The sequence below is a fragment of the Sapajus apella genome, unplaced genomic scaffold, assembly GCF_009761245.1.
Source record: "Sapajus apella isolate SASKATOON/1434 unplaced genomic scaffold, GSC_monkey_1.0 scaffold63, whole genome shotgun sequence".
Lineage (NCBI taxonomy): Eukaryota > Metazoa > Chordata > Mammalia > Primates > Cebidae > Sapajus > Sapajus apella.
The window spans coordinates 11,592,637-11,611,450 of NW_022437003.1; the positions used below are offsets into that span (position 1 = coordinate 11,592,637).

The window sequence follows — 18,814 nt, forward strand, 5'->3', positions numbered from 1 at the left end:
TGGTCCCTTCTCTAGGTAAACCCACTTGACTCTTCTCCAAGTGTGATGGATTGAATTCTGTCTTCCTAAAGCTTCTAGGTTGAAATCCTAATTCCAGCACCTCAGACTCTCCCCTTATTGAGACAGGGTCTTTATAGGGATAATCATGTTGAAATGAGGTCACTAGGGTGGGGCAGTGGGCCCTAATCCAGCATAACTGGTGTCCTTATAGAAAGGGGAAATCTGAACACAGAGATACACATATAGGGAAGGAATCATGCAGAGATGAAGGCAGAGACTGAGGTGATGCAACCACCGCCAAGGAAGGCCAAAGACTCCCGGCAAATACCAGAGGCTGGGAGAGACGCCCGGAATAGATGCTCCCTTGCAGCCCTCAGAAGGAACCAACTCTGCTGACACCTGGATCTGAGACTTCCAGCCTCTAGAACTCCGAGACAATGCATTTCTGTTATGTACGCCACTTGATTTATGGCACTCTGTGACGGCAGCCCCAGCAAATGAATACACCAAGTAGCTGAAATTAAGTCAGTATCTCCCTTTCATCATTGGGAAGAATCATAGGTGAGTGGTCTGCGTTATTGGCTATGTCTAGCTTAGGAAAAGGACGTCACAAGGAGAAATACTCTTTCCCAAACCAAGTGGCCAGGCTTTCAAGAGCTTCTACATAGAGATGCATCCAACTAGAAGTTGGGGGTCGGCCTGGTCCAGCTCAGGTGATGAAAAAATTCTGGTCAACTCTGAATGCAAAAAAAAAAAAAATGCTCATAGTTCATTCCTGAGTAGGAAGGTGATATTTGAAGGGTGAAGGGATATTTTAGGGGAAGGAGTATGTCAGGGAGGTAGACGGCCCAAATCCTCATTTACTCCTGAGCTCACTTTAGAGGATAAACTCCTGTGTATATGGTGAGGCATTTTCCATTTTTTTGCAGGATTTTTCTCTCATCTGATCCAAACAACAGACAGGGTACTGGTGAGGACAGAGGACCTCAGTAGGAGAGGACTGGGCCAGCCGATCCTATTTGTTGGGTCTGAAGAGCTGGCTGTTCCCTAGGTGAGGTCCCAAGTACACTGAGTGTTGACTGACCACAGACAGGTCATGTTTTGCACTCTTAGTCCTTCCTTTAAAAATGAGTAGCCCTAGCAACTTACTGAATGACCCACTTTTTATAGGATGTTTTGGAATCAAAAGCATGGCTTGTTAGGCATCAGGTTTCTCTTTAGTTCCAGAACACCCCATTCCTAGTGACCCTAAGCTCCAACCCTAGGGGTTTCACCTCACCAGTCAGTCAGTGCCACAAGCTGGAACGTGGAGAAGGGCCAGAACGTGCTGGCCCTGGCTGATCACGAGGTCGCCCTGGCACAGCACCCTAACTATAAACTTTGAGAAGCATGGCTCTGTGTCTAATTTTTTTAATACTGACTTTTTGGGGGTAGTATGTTCAATTCTGTTTCAAATAAACAAAATGGAGCTGTGAGGGAACATCACTCTTGTGGGAATAAAAAGCTTGGTAAATGAACAGAACTAGCAGTGGATCTGATGGCTAAGATCCCATAGTCAGGCCGCCTCCTAGGGTTCAGGATGTGGAACCCCAAGAGGAGATCGAGAGAGAATGCAGAATGGTTTCTCATGGTGGGGTAGGTACGGCGAGGGACTGCCCTGAGGTCTGTGTGTGTCCACTGGAGGTGCAAAGTGCTGCTCACGTAGCACTGAGAAGGGACCCTCAGACCAGGGGACTCTAGGAGAACTTCATTAACACGAATCTAAGCACATGTCCCCATATGTACCATTTCTTTATGTGTAATATACACGTACTCCTGCAATGATACACCATGCACATTACAATCCAGGAACAAACAACCATGTTAAAAAGGATGACATGAAATGAATATAAATAGAAACTCTACTGTTTTTGCCAGTCACCCCAGTGGATGGCATCATTCACCACCCCTTGGTCCTCTGTGCCATCCTGAAGTCTGAAGTCTGTATACATAAGGAGGAGGAGCCACGTGAACCCTGTTGACCAACGTTCATGTCCCTGTGGCAGTCCACACATCTCAAATGGCAGTGGACTGAAAGAGTTATTTACTAAAAAATCCAGATGACTGGGCGCAGTGGCTCACACCTGGAATCCCAGCACTTTGGGAGGCTGAGGCAGGTGGATGATGAGGTCAGCCTGACAAACATGGTGAAACTCCGTCTCTACTAAAAATACAAAAATTCGCTGGGTGTGGTGGCAGGCACCTGTAATCCCAGATACTTGGGAGGCTGAGACAGGAGAATCACTTGAACCCGAAAGATGGAGGATGCAGTGAACTGAGATTGCACCACTGCACTCCAGCCTGGGCAACAACATAGCTAGACTCTGTCTCAAAAAAAAAAAAAAAAAAAAAAAAAAGAGAAAGAAATGAAAATGCAGCTGACTTGCTGACTGAGACTTAGTATGAGTCTGCCCAATAGCCTCAACAAGTCAACATTTTTGGAAACACAGTAATTTTGGCATTTTTATGTAGAAACTCCGCCTTAATGCTGGGAGGTTCTGCGGAAGTTGACATCATTTTACTTGGTGTTTGTGTCTCCCGCTGATTATTCTTGGAATGTTGCACACTGTGTCTTTTTTTCCCCTCTTATGTTACTGGAACTGTCAGGCTAAAATTATGTTTTCTATCTTGCCTACTCTATGAGGACCACAGACTTGGCCACATGCTTTTCAAAGAGCTTAAGATTTCCAGTACATTAATAACCAGAGAATGCTGCAGCCCTGTAGCTTCCGAAATACCAACTCTACAGCACACTTCTACATTCTTTTAGTTACTTTTTGTGATCATAAAGCACACATTTTGCACACAGTAATCAGATGACCTAGTCTCATGCCACTAGGGCAAATGACTATTTAGGAAGTGACGGAATCAAAACTAGAACCCAAACTCCTGACTCCAGGGTAGCTCGCTCTCTACCACAATCACTTTCTGGTTCTCAGATTTCCCCTTCATTCTTCCCTGGCTTCAGGATGAATGGGTGGCCGGAAGCACAGAGTTGAGCTCTCAGTTCTAACGGGAATAGTTCCCAAAATTCTTTGGGTATGCATCAATGGTTATGCTCCCTTAAGGATGACCCTGAGGTATAGATATGGTCTATCTGCCTGATGTGCTGAGCTCTGTACAACTCTGCCAATTTGCTATGCATTCCTGACTGCCTCTCCTTTAGGTACAGTCCCTGCAATCTGGCTAGAACTTCCAAGGGTCTTACCACAACGAAAGAAACTCCCTAGTTGAAAGAGTAAAGGACAAAGTGGGTTCAGAGGAAGGATGCAGACCATCTCAATGCCTTGAATATGCTGCCTTCTCTACTTGGTCTTTCTATCCCTAGTTGATGTGTCTTCTTCTGCTAAGGTTTGGTACTGTGTCGCCACCCAAATCTCACCTTAAATTGTAATCTCCACAATCCCCATGTGTCAAGGGTGGGACCAGGTGGAGGTAACTGAATCAGGGGGCAGTTTCCCTCATGCTGTTCTCGAGATAATAAGTGGGTCTCACAAGATCTGATGGTTCTATAAGCATCTGGTATTCCTCTGCTTGCACTCATTCTCTCTCCTGCCACCCTGTGAAGAAGTGCCTCCTGCATGATTGCAAGTTTCCTGAGACCTCACCAGATATGAGAAACTATGAGTCAATTAAACTTCTTTTCTTTATAAATTACCCAGTCTCAGATATTTCTTCCTTGCAGTGAGCTGAATAATGCATCTGCCATCAGCTGTGATGAAAGAGGGCTGGGAACAATGTATACTGTGGTAAACTTTCAGTGGATTCTACAAATTCCGGGCAGTATTTAAGCATCCTTCTAAGGGGAAGATTTGGGAAAGGGCTGGTTTACCTGGATAAGATTTCAGATGCAAAATTTCTTTCAGGGCATGGATGGTTTATGTCTCTTCCCACCTCTGGGTTTTGTGGCTGCTTTTGCCAGCCAGTCATGGTGGTGGCCTGTAGATATGTATTCAGGCAGGAGAGGCTGGGATTCTATTTCTAGGAGTATGCTTTGGGACAATGGTGCCCTTTTTTACTGTGTTAGTCTAAACCAGGTGCAAGGACCTCACAGCAAACAAGCAGACAGCCAGCCTCACAGGGCTACTTCTTACGCTTCCCATCTTGCTCTCATACTTGCCACAGAAGAGGTCACCCAGGCAGCCAGATGCTCTGGCATCTCACTCCCATCTGTAGAGAAGTCATCATTTGCCCCTCACATGCCTGGGGCTCTGCTTGCACTGTAGCAGAGCTGGAGGAATGGGAAGCAAAGGGAAGGAGCTATAACAAAAGATCTGCTCCTTCTCTTTTCCTAATCCCCTGAAGGATAATATGTGAACTTGAACAAGCTGGGTCAGGAGTAGTCCAGAACCACACCCACCCACCCCAACCACCCTCAGAACTGAGATCTGGTTCTATGTAATCTGAGAGAGATGGGGGAGGCTAGAATCACTGTCTTCAAGTATGCCAAAGCCCCACGTTATGGGGCATGAGGGTGCAGAAAAAACAGAATAAGACCAGTGACTGGGAATGGCATGGACAGATTTCAGCCCAATATTGGAAGAACGTTTAACAATAAGGCTCTCCAACAACTGGACAGCCTCTCTCAAGAGCTGTAACTATCACTGGGGTATTTAAAAGAGAAGGCCATGTTACTTCAGTCAATGAGAGAAAGTAGGTATGTGTGCCTGGAAGGTGGTTAGATGTTTTCTAGGACTCTAAAGACTGCCTAACACTAGGTCCAGTCATCCATCAGTGTTGACCATTTTACAAAAGCCCTGTACCATTACAACATCCTCCCAGAGGAAACCAAGTTAATTTTGAAAAAGAAGCTGTCCTGGCCAGGTAGGGTGGCTCACGCCTGTAATCCCAGCACTTTGGGAGGCCAAGGCAGGTGGATCACCTGAGGTCAGGAGTTCGAGACCAGCCTTGCCAACATGCTGAAACCTCGTTTCTATTAAAAAACAAAAAAACAAAAAAAATTAGCCAGGCATGGTGGTGTGTGCCTGTAATCCCAGCTACTTGGCAGGAGAATCGTTTGAACCTGGGTGGTGGAGGTTGCAGTGAGCCAAGATTGCACCATTGCACTCCAGCGTGGGCCGCAAGAGCAAAATTCCATCTCAAAAAAAAAAAAAAAAAGAGCTGTTCTTAACGAAATAAATCAGGCGGGAGGGAAGAATACTGGCATACTGTTGGATGAGGCCTATGTCTACACAACCTCTATGCACCACCTTCCTCACTTGTACAATGCAAAGGTGATAGTAACAGCAGGTAACTGCTTGCTTGCTATGGGCCAGATCTATTAACTTGCTTAATTTTCACAACTCACCCTTTTATATACACAGAAACACAGGCAAGGAGAGTTAAGTGATTTACTTAAGGCAATACAGCTAGGAAGAGGGAGAGTCAGAATTAAGCCCTGGTAGACTTCCCCGCATTATGTCTAGACACTCACCAGACACCACCAGTGTCTGGTACAAAGGGCTCAAGAGAGAATTCTAGAGCTGTGCTGTGTGACATTATGCAAGATAATCAAAGCTCTCTATGCCTGGTGTTCTCATCTGTAAAATGAGTATACAAATGTGTTTCTTACAGAGAGGCTCAAAGAGAAATGATTTAATACATGTAAAATGTTCAGAGAGTGGTGGCAAATAATAAGTACTCAACAAAGGTTACCTAATGTCAAATAAACATGTCTGTGATTACAAATACGTAGATGGTTAATATCTTAATATAACATAAAGCTATGCCTATGTCTGTAATATCCATATGTAAAGGGCAATCACTCAAAAAGAGTCCCAGTGGAGTAATGAGGCATCACTACCAACCACTTAACCATATAGCAGAGAGTGTGTTTATCTTATTGCTTTGTGCTTAATCAAACTATACCTTATCTTTCCATAGGTCCTCAATTCTATCACATGATGGAGGTCTTTCTCTTCTCTTTTCTCTCTTTTTCCCCCCCTCTCTCTCTCTCATTCATTTTTTGAGATAGGGTCTCGCTCTGTCACCTGGGCTGGAGTGTGGTGGCACAATGATGGCTCACTGCAGCCTTGACCTACTGGGCTCAAGCCATCCTCCAGCCTCAACCTCCCATGTAGCTGGGACCACAGGCATGTGCCACCACATCTAGCTAATTTTTGATTTTCTGTAGAGACGAGGTCTTACTTTGTTGCTCAGGCTGGTCTTGAACTCCTGGGCTGAAACAATCTCCTGCCTCGACCACCCAAAGTGTTAGGACTACAGGTGTGAGCCACCATGCCTGGCCAGATGATGGAGGCTTTTCTGTAACTGATTGTTCTCCCTGGAAAGCTACCTCTCAGTTTCTCCCTGAACCTTGAGTCAGTAAGTTTTCCAAGATTTGGCTAAATGAAGGAGAGGGCACTATGGAAACAACCTTGGAGACAACATGGGATATTTTTCATTGTCTCTTCCTTTTTTTCTTTTTTGAGACAGAGTCTTGCTCTACCATCCAGGCTACAGTACAATGGCATGATCTCTGCTCATTGCAACCTATGCCTCCTGGTTCAAGCGATTCTCCCTGCCTCAGCCTTCTGAGTAGCTGGGATTACAGGCACCCACCACCTGAGTAGCTAGGATTACAGGTGCCCAGCACCACGCCCAGCTAATTTTTGTATTTTTAGTAGAGACAGGGTTTTGCCATGTTGGCCAGGCCGGTCTTGAACTCCTGACCTGAGGTGATCCATCTGCCTTGGCCTCCCAAAGTGCTGGGATTACTGGCATGAACCACCGCACCCAGCTGAGACTGAATTATTTTGCTAGAATCTGGAGAGCTAAAGGCCCACTGCCAGGGAGGCAGAGGGTGCTGCTGTCCTACCTGGTGAGCTTGGTGCCAATCTGTTGCCTCAGCTCCAGCCGCTCCTCATCCGTCTGCCTGGGAAGGATGTTCTTTTCTTCCAGCTCTCGCTTGGAGGGCCTGTTGCTGAGTTTGATGGCTAAGGAGTCCTTCCTGCAGACCTTCATGGCCAGGGAGCCTGCAAGAGAGAGAAATGAGTCCATTAAGGCTGACACAGATCTGCCTGCCTGACACACACACACACACACACACACACACACACGGCCAACCTGGACCATAGGATACACGGCAGGAAGGAAGTCATCAAAGCTATAACACCCGAGAGTGGTTAAGGCCTCAGTTCCTAGATTTCCTGCCATTGCCACATACTCTGCCCCTAGTACTGTGTGGGGCACATGGAGAGCACACGGGGAGCCTGTGATTGGGTCCCTGCTCTCCAGGAACACCCAGCATGCAGACAACATCACAAAGGAGGGCAGGACTGGCCATGGGTTGCAGCAGATTGCAGAGGGGTAGACAGGACAGAGGTCTTTAGCAACTAGGGGAGGTTTCACGAGGAGGAGGGGCTGACACCTGAGGCAGAGATGAGAGTCCAACAGGCAGCAGGTGGGTGGGGATCTGTGTCTGCAGACGTGCAGTGGTGAAGGCTACACCAAAAATCTCAAGAGACAGAAAAGATCAACAACACTGGAGCTGGGGGGACGTGGAGGAGAAAAAAAGGTAGGCGGACAAAATGGGGCTGGTTGGGGGTGGGAGTGGAGGTGAGGGCTTTGAAACAGGCAATATCCTGGGTTTTTTTTTTATTTAACCCCAGTGTTTCTGAGCAGCAGAGGCAGGGCTTCCCTGCATCTAGTATAAATCGGTGCTTCTCAACCAGTGGTGATTTTGCTCCCCAGGGGACACCTGGCAAAAACTCAAGGCATTTCTGGTTGTCAAAACTAAGGTGGCAGGCAGAGGGTGTTACTGGCATCTAGCGGACAGAGGCCAGGGGTGCCTGTAGACATCACAGTGCCCAGGACAGCTCCACAACAAAGAGTTATCTGGTCCCGAATGCTGGGAGTGGCGAGGTTGAGAAACCCCGGTATGAAACATTCAATTCTCTGGATGCTAAACAGCAAACAGGGGCTGAGCAGGTGCTCCTTCCACTCATGGGTCATTGAGGTCTTTGCTACCCTGTGTGGTTCTTTCCTTGACATCACTTGAATCCCTTCAGTCGCTCACCAGGTCTCACATGGAAGCAGCTATGTGAAGCCTGGTAAGTAGGGAGGAAGAGAAAACACCAGCGGGCAAGAAGTCTGGGGGTGCCTTTGGGTTTTATTGAGTAGTGCTTTTCTTCTTTTTTCCTCTGCTGGTTTTAGAACATGAGCTTTGGAATGTTACAGAGCCAGCATCAAACTGCAGCGTTGCCCCTTAGCAGAGAGGAGGCCCTGGGCTGGCGCCTTGCTTCTCCACTGTCTGCCCTTATCTGTAAAATGAGGCAATAGTGTCCATGCCTCAGCGTCGCTGTGGGACGTAGGTGAGAGATTAAGATCCTAGCCCGTTGTTGAGCACGCGGTACATGTTCGATGCATGGTTGCTATTCTCACAAGCGCATTTATTAAAAAGTTGGCCAAATATCAGGCTGTACTCATGTAACTAAAATTTATTTACTGTTCATGGCCAGAGTGATAGGTTTTGAACTTTGCTTTCTTCATTTCTTCTCTTGTCTCTTAGCGCCTTTAAAGGTCATAAATAAGAAATTTAAATTGAGGTCTTCTAAAGTTGCTGATGCTTAAAAAGTGAATTTGTTGCATACACAGTGGGTAGTATTTGAGTGTTTGCCTGATGGGAACAAATGTTTAAGCTTTTAAAACTTATTTTTTTTTTCTTATTGGGGAAGTTGCATCCCAAGGGAAGCAATAAAGAGCCATCTAAAGAGATAAGAGGTGGCATTTTACAAAGCCCTGCACCTGTAAATTTTAGAGCTAGGAGGGCATTTAGAGGATATTTACCATTTCCTCTTACTGATGTAGGAACTGAGGCCCCAAGAGATAGACTGAGCTGCCCTATGACCCAAGACCAGTCAACACCAGAGTGGGGATTAGAACTCAAACTGCTGGGGTCCTGGGTCTGCTCTCTGCTGTCTTTCCACAAGAGCATGCTTCCCCACCCCGGTGAAGAGTTAAGATGAACGCACTGGTGTATAATGAGCTGTCATCGTCTTCGTCCTCCTCCTCTTCCTCTTCCCTTGTGTACAGGCAAGAAGAGTCTTCGTAGTCTGACTCGTGAGGCACATTTTCTTTATTGTCATCACATTCAATCACAACAGTTGGCACTTGTCTTATTTCTGGAAGGCCCATAGGTCCTGCTTTGGTGACCCCATCACCCGAGTGCAACCCAGAGCTGTGGTAAGAAGTGGAACAGGGGACCCGCTGCTCAGAGCTGTTTAAAGACAAGGAGGAAAGAGAAAATTCATTTTGGCTAACATGCTGTATAAATGCATCAAAACCATTTTAAAACCCAGTTGCCCTCGGTTTTAAACCATTTTAAAACACAGTTGGCATGTGCAGGACATGCACACAGACTTCATGAATATCCTATAAATAGGATAAACTATACCATCCAGGTCCAAGATTTAAAACAGGTGGCCCAGGACAGAGGTGGAGTCATTGGGCTGAATTCAGTCCACAAATATATATTTTTGCCTATCTCATTTTTCCTTAAAGAAGGATCTCATTCTGTTGCTCAGATTGGAGCGCAGTGGAAAAACTATAGCTCACTGCAGCCTCGACCTCCTGGGCTCAAGGGGTCCTCCTACCTTAGCCTCTCAAATAGCTGGGACTACAGGTGCATGGCACTGTGCCCAGTTAATTTTAATAGTTAATAAACTTGCCCAGTAGACCCTGTGAGACAAAGGGTCTATTGGGCAAGTAAAGTCCCATTGCTCATCTTACAGGGAATCATTTCAAGATGGCATGGTTTCCTGATGGGAATAGTGGCGTGGGATAGAAAATAATTCCAACTCCTTGTGGGTGGTGGTGACAGTTGCACAACAATGCGAACGCATTTAATGCCATCGAACTGAATGCTTTAGAATGGTTAAGATGGTAAATTTTATGTTATCTGTATTTACCATAATTTTAAAAAATTAAAAATAAGGGCAAAGGATTAATTTGATAGTGAAATTATTCAGGAGAGAAAGATAATAATTGATGTTCTAGTTTTCTAAAGCTACAGAGGTTGACTGAGTGTGTGATAGACTATTTTTAATTTATTATACTTTAAGTTCTGGGGTACACGTGCAGATTGTGCAGATTACATAGGTACACACGTGCCATGGTGGTGGTTTGCTTCATCCATCACCCCCTTATCTACATTAGGTATTTCTCCTAATGCTAACCCTCCCCATTCCCCCGACCCCCTGCTATTCTTCCCTTGCCTCCCACACCCCAGGCCCTGGTATATGATGTTTCCCTCCCTGTGTCTGTGTGTTCCCATTGTTCAACACCCACTTATGAGTGAGAACATGTGGTATTTGGTTTTCTGTTCTTGTGTCAGTTTGCTGAGAATGATGGTTTCCAGTTTCATCCATGTCCCTGCAAAGGGTATGAATGCATCCTTTTTTATGGCTGCATAGTATTCCACGGTGTATATGTGCCACATTTTTTTTTATCCAGTTGTGATACACTATTTAAAATGCTGTGGCTGGGGATGCTGAGAAAGGGAACATGGGGATGGACCAAAGGCTGGAGACCCATGCATGACATTGTCAGTGGTGACCTAGAGAAAGTCCTCTCCCACAGGGAGCCACAGGTAATACCAGTCTGGATATTTTACAGGCCAATTTTCTAAGAAGCAACGAGGATGATGTTTTTGGTTCTATCTGAAGTTGAACCAACTTGGATCAAATATATTTTTTAATTAAAACAGTTATATGGCCGGTCGCGGTGGCTCACACCTGTAATCCAAGCACTTTAGGAGGCTGAGGCAGGTGGACCATGAGATCAAGAGATCGAGACCATTCTGGCCAACATGGTAAAATGCCAACTCTACTAAAAATACAAAAATTAGCTGGGTGTGGTAACACACACCTGTAATCTCAGCTACTCAAGAAGCTGAGGCAGGGGAATCACTTGAACTTGGGAGGCGGAGGTTGCAGTGAGCTGAGATCGTGCCACAGCACTCCAGCCTGGTCAAAGAGTGAGACTCCATAAAAAACAAATAAACAAACAAAAAAAACAAAACAACAACAACAACAACCTATAGATGTTTGTTGTTGGAAAGTTAGAAAATGCCTGTCATCAAAAACAAAACAGTTATTTTCTTAATCCTCTGGCTGAGGATTATGTAGTAACTTAGAGCCCTTTTTAAGACAGGTTTTGCATGAAATCTAGAATCATAAATATGTAACCAGAAACCACAGTTAAATTTTGTAATTCTTTTTCAGATTAATTGGAAGTGAAATTTATAAATTTCCTTCATTCAAGGAATCTCCAAACACAGGAAACTCAACACATTTTACCATCCAAAAGTGTTTGCCATGCATAAGGAAATGGAGCATGAGCTTGTATTACATATCAGCAAGTTCCACATTTGAATATTTTATCTAAAAGAAGCCTAACTTATGACATATGAATGTATGTCCCTTCTTTGAAACTTGCAATTATGCTTTAAATTATTGCTATGCTTAATGTAAATTCAATTAACTTCCTTTCTTCCATTGTTTCCAAAGTGCTGTTTTTCTCTTTGTATTTTTCATATAACTCTTCAGTGACACAAATGGGAAAACCTAGTTAACACATTATGAGCTATGATGTTCAGGGCAATGAGCTAAGTCAACTTAAAAAAAGCCAACCACTGAATAGGATTAAATCACATATTTACAAAAATGCAGCATCTTATTAGACATTAGTGGTTTAAGTCGGTCCATTTCCCACCTAATTTAATACAGATGACAATGGGAGGAGGGTGAAGTACATGATAGATGGTCTCCAGGGTGGCGAAGGGTGACGGAAGCGGGGCTGGGGACTGGCTGCACACCCTGCAAAGCAGCTCTTTCATCAGTGACAGCTACGCCATTCCAACTGCGCTTGGATTTCCACATTGGGTATTACAGAAAGTAAGAATGGAAGGGGCAAAAAATGTCATTCCATGGCTCATGTTTTGCCCCAATCCTGCCTTTTCCTCTCTCCACTTTCTAGTTTAATTAGCCATGTTTCCTATAAAGGCACAGAGCTGGGGATTTGGCAGCCGGGAGCTGGGGATGAAAGCGGACAATAGATATTCTTGTTTGGTGGGAAAAATCTTTTAAAGGAAAAGAGTTGGAACTAGAGAGCATGAGTTCCTTAAGGTAGAAGACTCCAAGGTGATTCAAGACGACAGAGGAGAGAAAAGTGCACAGGGGGATAAGAAACGCCACCTCATAGGTAGTGTGTGATCAGCAAGAGGCTGTTTCCTCTCCCTCAAAGATACATGGGCAGCGTGAGACCTTCTTGCATAGGATGGGATTAAATGGAGGATAGCCAGCTACTTTGAAAGGTACCAGGTACTATGCTACCAGGTTTGTCAAATAGGGATTGGTTGTGATGCCAGTGACTGCCTGTTGGGGCACTAGAGAAACAGATAAAGATCTCTGGGGCCAATCCGCTCATCTTCCTGACGTGTGAACCCTAGCATGTGCTTGAATGCCTGATTTTCCTTAAGAGTGAAGGCAGTATTTTCCAGGAAGCTAGGGGAATCCACCAAAAGGATTTTAAAATATTCTATTAATAAATACCCACAGAATGCTAACTATATATCAGGGAGAGTCCTGAGAAGACAAATACCCCGAGAAACCCACCCCTTTTGTAACTATGGAGAACCTCAGGAGAGCAAGAAAGGAAAGGACAGTACAGGAGTTAGCTAAGGAGCAGGCACAGAAGGTTAATTTGGGCCCTCACTTTGGGGAGTCAAGACAGATCTGTGTCCATGTTTTGCTGCTTACTCTCTTCTTGACCTCAGCCAAATTGCTTAACCTCTGAGTCTTGGCTCCCTCAACTGCAGAACTGGGTAAATCATGCCTTTTTTTAGGGCAGGTGCATGTGAAGTGGCCTGTTGACACGGCCTCAAACGAGACCCTCACTGGTTATTGACAGACATAGCCTTCCAAGGGGTTTCACAGCAGGCTGTTTCCGTCCGGTCTCCACAGTTCTCGGAGCGACTTTCTAAAACTCAGATCTCAGAGCCTCACCCATGAGAATTCTGAATGCCCCTCGAGTCTACAAAACCACTGCTCTAGGAGTGATGCAAATGAAAATTCAGTTAACACATCATGAACTATACTATTTAAGGCAAAGAACTAAATCAACTCAAATGTAGGATCTTATGATACGTGGCCTCTGTCCTGCCGGTGACAGACACCCAGCAGAACATCAGTGTCTGTAGCACAAGTTTCATATAATACAGCAGTTATCACCTAGCAGATCTGCTCTAAATACAGGCTCTCATTCCAAAAGAAAGGTGAAAACCATTAGCCTTAAACAGTAGCTTAAACATAGTGTCATGTGCTTGCCACAGCCTGCATCATTTGGCTCAAATTATTAACCCAGTCTCATTCCCCCTTCCCTCCTTCCCTTTTCAAACAACTGACCCCTTGATCACTTGCAACTGTGCATTCAATGCTCTTGGCCTGGAATGTGTTCCTAAACCATCGTCACCTCATTCATTCCTATTCCTCTCTCAATACTTGTCTCAGTCCATGCCTTGCCTGCGTGTACAGGAGAGTCCTCAAGTGTGAAAACCATAATCATCTGTTTGCTTACGATCTTCCCTCCACCATCCAAGGCTGGAGGCTCCTTGTGGCAGAAGCCATGTCTTCTGCTTGTATCTGGTGCTTATTACCCTGCTAAGTGCCTGGTATCATGCCGGACACAAAGTAGATCCTCATTAATCGTCTATTGCTTTAGCCGAATGAAAAAAATACCGGTTGCAATGACTGATGTTTAGATGTTTTGTAAGCAGTTGACAAAACATGTTCAAAAGGTATTAACTAACAGATTGTTTTTTAATTTGCAGGGAGGCATCTAGTGGTGTGCTTCAGGGATATGGTGCCCTAGACTTGGCTGGCATCCTTATGAATGACTGGCAATGACAAAAAGGGCATCCTCATTGAATAAGTGGAAGAACTGAAGGACAGAAGGAAAGAAGGGAGAGTGAATAGAGAGAACGTTTACTAAACGTGTAATTTTCCCCGCAGTATTGCATTTCACCTTTCCAACAACTGTGAAGGACAGATGCTATTCTCCCCATTTTATGAAGCAGGAAATTGAAGCTCTGAGAGGGTAATGGATAGGCCCACAAGGACACAGCTGGTAAAGGAAGGACTTGAAATTTGAACCCACTCTATTACAAATTCTGTATGCAAAAGTTGAGCTATGATACTTATGATATTGTGTCCTTTGATAAAACCCAAACCCCACTAAATGTACCCATGCAAGATGGAGGAAAGTTCACGTTTTGTCAACAACGTGTGTGAAAAATGGTCATTGGCTGGCCCAGGTGGCTCACGCCTGTGATCTCAGCACTTTGGGAGGCCAAGGCAGGTGAATCACAGGGTCAGGAGTTCAAGGCCACCCTGGCCAACATGGTGAAACCCCATCTCTACTAAAAACACAAAAAATTAGCTGGGCATAGTGGTGGGTGCCTGTAATCCCAGCTACTCAGAAAGCTGAGGCAAGAGAGTTGCTTGAACCCAGGAGATGGAGGTTGCAGTGGGCTAAGATCACGCCACTACACTCCAGACCTGGCAACAAAGTGAGATTCCATCTCAAAAAAAAAAAAAGAAAAGAAAAATGGGCATCGCTACTTTATAACTATTTTAAGTCTTACTAACTGGGGTAGGTAATCATGTTCTACCCTGCCTTGACCAGGCCACACCAGGGGCACTAAGCTCAACACTCAGGGTGTTCAGTGTGTGGGGGGGAGGGGGGGAACCCATTCATTCAACGATCATCTTGGCAGCCTTTGTACCAAAATAGCAGAGTGGAGTAGTTGCAACACAGCCGAAAATATTTACTATCTATCTGGTTCTTTACAGAAAAAGTTTTCTGAGCCCTGATCTGAACCAATATTTCCTAAACTTTGATTATACTCCCACCTCCCTCACTTTTTGTATATGGCATCTTTGAAGTCCATTTACACTATTATCTTCTCTGTAATTTTTAAAGTCAGTACAGTACTTTAAAAAAAACTTTTAAACATTATTGTAACTTCATCCTAAGCAAATGATATCTTTGTAATAACAGGTTTTATATGTAAATTGCACAGGTTTACAACATGTTAAGATACATTTTCATATTTATAATATATTTTCAATATTGATATAAGTACATACAATATCCAATAAAATATTACAACTAATGAAGGGTTGTCCTAAATTCATTTCCTGTACCACTGATGATGCAGATATCACGTTCTGGTGAAATGTTGGTCTAGACCAGGCTTTTTCAACACAGGCATGACTGACATTTTGGGCCAATTCATTGCTTTGACGGCTGTTTAGCAGCACCCCTGGCCGCTACCCACCACATGCCAGCGCACTTCCTCCAACTGTGACAACCAAAACAATCTTTAGGCATTGCCGAATGTCCTCTGGGGGGACAAAAATCATCCCAGATTAGGAGCCACTGGCCTAGAGCATCCACAGCGGCTCTGCTACTTGCTGCATTCTCAGCACGGTACCACGTGAGTCTCTTCAAAAGCCACTTACATATTAATTATCAGGAATCTGCAGCATTCACTGAAGGAAGAACTGTCCAGATCCTCTCATGTGAGTTCCTGACTTGTCATGTCTGAGGCTGGCAATTCTGGGGGTCACACCACCACGCAACATGCTGATGCTCTTGGGGTCTACTTAGTCAGCTACTTGCACTCCTGCTTTCAGTTTCTGAGCTGTTACCCCAAGAATGCAAGAGTTCCAGGCTGACGCTTGACTAAAACAGCTTTTCTCATTCTGTTGCCCAGATCAGTGATTTACTGAATGACACTCAGTGGCCTGCAAGAGTCTCATCTTCCAGAGTATCTGTCAACCTCCCTGAGGAATTGCTGACTCATGTAATAAAATCAATTCCAGACTATTCATGTCAAAATTCTTTGGCACTAAGCATTTAGTTGGCTTCGAATTCAAATGGATTTCATTGCACATGGGTTGTGTTCATCCTCCCTCTTCCTAATGGCTAACTAGCTTCTCAAACTGCAGGTAAACGTGAGGAATCTCATCCTAACCTCCTAGATAGAGGCTTTGTTCATTGTTACTGGATTATTGCAGATGATGATGGAAGTTAACATTTCTAAAAGCTCACACTGTCCCATGTATTGATTCACTTGAGCCTCATAAGGATCCTAAGAGATAGGTACTTCTTGTGATCTTCCCATTATAGACAGGAAAACATAAAGGTAAGTGGCCAAGGTCACACAACCAGAGGGGTGCAGACATTGAATTTGGGCCATCAGACTACAGGACCTGATCTACTGATGTCACTATACCACTGCCTATGTAGAAGCAGTGGTGCCCCAATGGCTCCAAACCTTATTCTTCTTCCAGAACCTCCCCTTCCACCCTATTCTGCTGTCAAACCAGTCTGATCATGTAATTCTCCCAATCAAAAGAGCCAGGAAAGGCCTCACTGTAAACTGGATTAACTCCACCCTCTATGGCATGGACTAAGAGGTGCCTCACCATCTGACTCCCCAACTCCTTTCAATCTCATTCATTATTATTCCTTACTGTCTTCCCAGCGTTCCAGCCACATCAGACCACTTGCCACAGCCCAGGTACACTGTGGACTTTCCTGCATCCTCCCTCTGCTCTTGCGGTTGTGCACCCCAGAACTCACCCTTCAGATTTTGGCCTAGAGAGAGTATCCTATCTATCTTGGCTCAAATCTCATTTCATTTGAGCATCCTTTTCTGATTTTTCCAATGGAAATCAGTCCCTTCTCTGCACATCTACAGCCTGTTTCCAGTTTTGTTACAGCATCTGCCACATTATGCTATAATTACATGTTAAGCATTTACCCCCACCCCTCATTAACTGTGAGCCTCTCCAAGACAGAGGCTGATGATCTTCCTGCTCCAACCTGATCATTGCACATGTGTCTGGAACTGATGGATGAGTTGATCAAATATTTGAAGTCTCATGCAATCAGAGTACACCACATTACGTTTCCAATTACTTAATTCACTAAAATGAGGGTCCCTGATCCTTAGATAGAGTCTTGCTGCTGTAGGGAAATTATCTTGTGAAAGGAGCATTAGGACTTTTGGAAATAGCGCTTTAGAGTTCTCTTTCCTAATAAGACAACTCGAGGAGCTAAGGGACAGAGATCTATGCAAGCAAGAGCATGTTGGTTTCATATGCCCTTCATTCCAGGACTGTGTGCACACAGAATAGGTATCAGAGAGAGCTTATGGTATTCCAGTTTCCAGTTCTATACTCACAGGCTATCAGCCCACTTCAGTTCAGACTTCCAAAGCTAGGCTGCTTTGTAGGGTGAGGTCATTGAGGTTGATGAAGATCTGTATGCTTTGCTCTTATACTAACATTCTATGATGAATTTAAACAAAGACCAAAGGCCTATGTTCCAGGGGAAAAAACATGAATTTCTGCTCCCTAACATCTAGGCAGCTCAAATAATGTCATTTTCTTGACAAATGTAAGAGGGATGAATATGCAGAAACTGAAGAGCATTCCGTAATGTTCACAAGATGTTGGACGGCTGCAACAATTCGGAATATTTCCATACAACATCCTAAATATACCAGCAGGTTCCACAACTCAGGATGAAGGAGGAAGAGCATCTTTCCAAAACAACCACATGGCTACCATGGATGGTCCTTTAGTGCCCTATGAAAGTGTGTTGTACATGTTCATTATCTCATTTAATCACCATGAAAACTTGCAGAGTTAAGAAGGGTGTTGTTATTATCTTGACTTTTATGAATAGGGATGTGAAGTCTCTGAGAACACAAGTAATCACTCAGCAGCGATCACAGCAGGATGTGAACTCAGGTCTTCCCACCCAGGGCCTGTGTTCTTTCCATGCACCATGCTGCCTTCGCCTAGAGAATAAGCAAAGCCCATCATTTTTTCCGTAGATGTATCTGCTGACTATGAAATGCAATTTATACCACAAATTTTAAAAACCATGGGATATAATATTTTTATAACAAAAAACAAGGATAACAGATGTTCACACAATCTAGCTAGTCTCTTGCTGTGAATTTTGCTGTGAAGAGTCCCATGATGAGGGCTATTGTGGAACACATAGGGAGAGGGGCTGAATTCTAGACTTGGAGCTACAAGTTTTGTGTGAGTAGTACATGGCTGGGGGTGAGTAGGTGTGCAGAGAGAATAGGTGACAAGAGGGAGGACAGAATAATTACCAAGCTGGATCATCCAGCCTTGCACAATGGGGTGCTGCCAATAAAAAGGGGGCATACAGTGGGTTTTGTGTCTATTGTGGCCACTTTAATGACACCTTCCCTTAAGGCTAGACAGGCATCACCACCATGCTCCTCTCATGATCCTGTCTGACGGTTCTTCAGTGCCCCATCCACACCTGACATCATATTACACATTCACAGGCTTATCACCTGTCTCTCCCACTAACGAGTAAGCTCACAAGGATGAGGACTTTGTTTCATCCTCATTTTCCCCTAGAGGATGGAACAGCTCCAACGAACAGGAAAGAATGAACAGAAGTATTCCTAAAACAGAAGGCTTGCTCTTTACACAACACACACTGAAAAGAGAAGTATTTGGAAAGCTTGAGAGGAAAATGGCAGTCCCGAGTCAACAGAAGGCACACATTTAAGACTGTCATCCTCTCTTCACATTCACAGGAGGACGCTTTGGCGGGTGAAAAGCCGTACTCTCTTCCTTCAGTCCTGTTCCCATCAAGAATGACCTTTAACAAGCCTTTCTTTTGGAAAACTTAACTCTTCTCTTTGACTCTGTTAAAC

The 18,814-nt window shown here is 44.5% G+C and overlaps 1 protein-coding gene across 15 annotated transcripts in view; it reads right to left on the reverse strand.

The window, feature by feature from the left end:
- PHACTR1 (phosphatase and actin regulator 1) overlaps positions 1-18,814 on the reverse strand; it is a 586,592-nt gene that overhangs the window by 58,177 nt on the left and 509,601 nt on the right. For all 15 annotated transcript variants that reach the window (XM_032247691.1, XM_032247688.1, XM_032247689.1 and 12 more), the window contains 2 exons: positions 9,012-9,256; positions 6,857-7,013 (listed from right to left, as the gene is read on the reverse strand). In XM_032247691.1, coding sequence (XP_032103582.1) covers positions 6,857-7,013; positions 9,012-9,256 — 402 coding nt within the window. The remainder of the gene's footprint in view (positions 1-6,856; positions 7,014-9,011; positions 9,257-18,814) is intronic.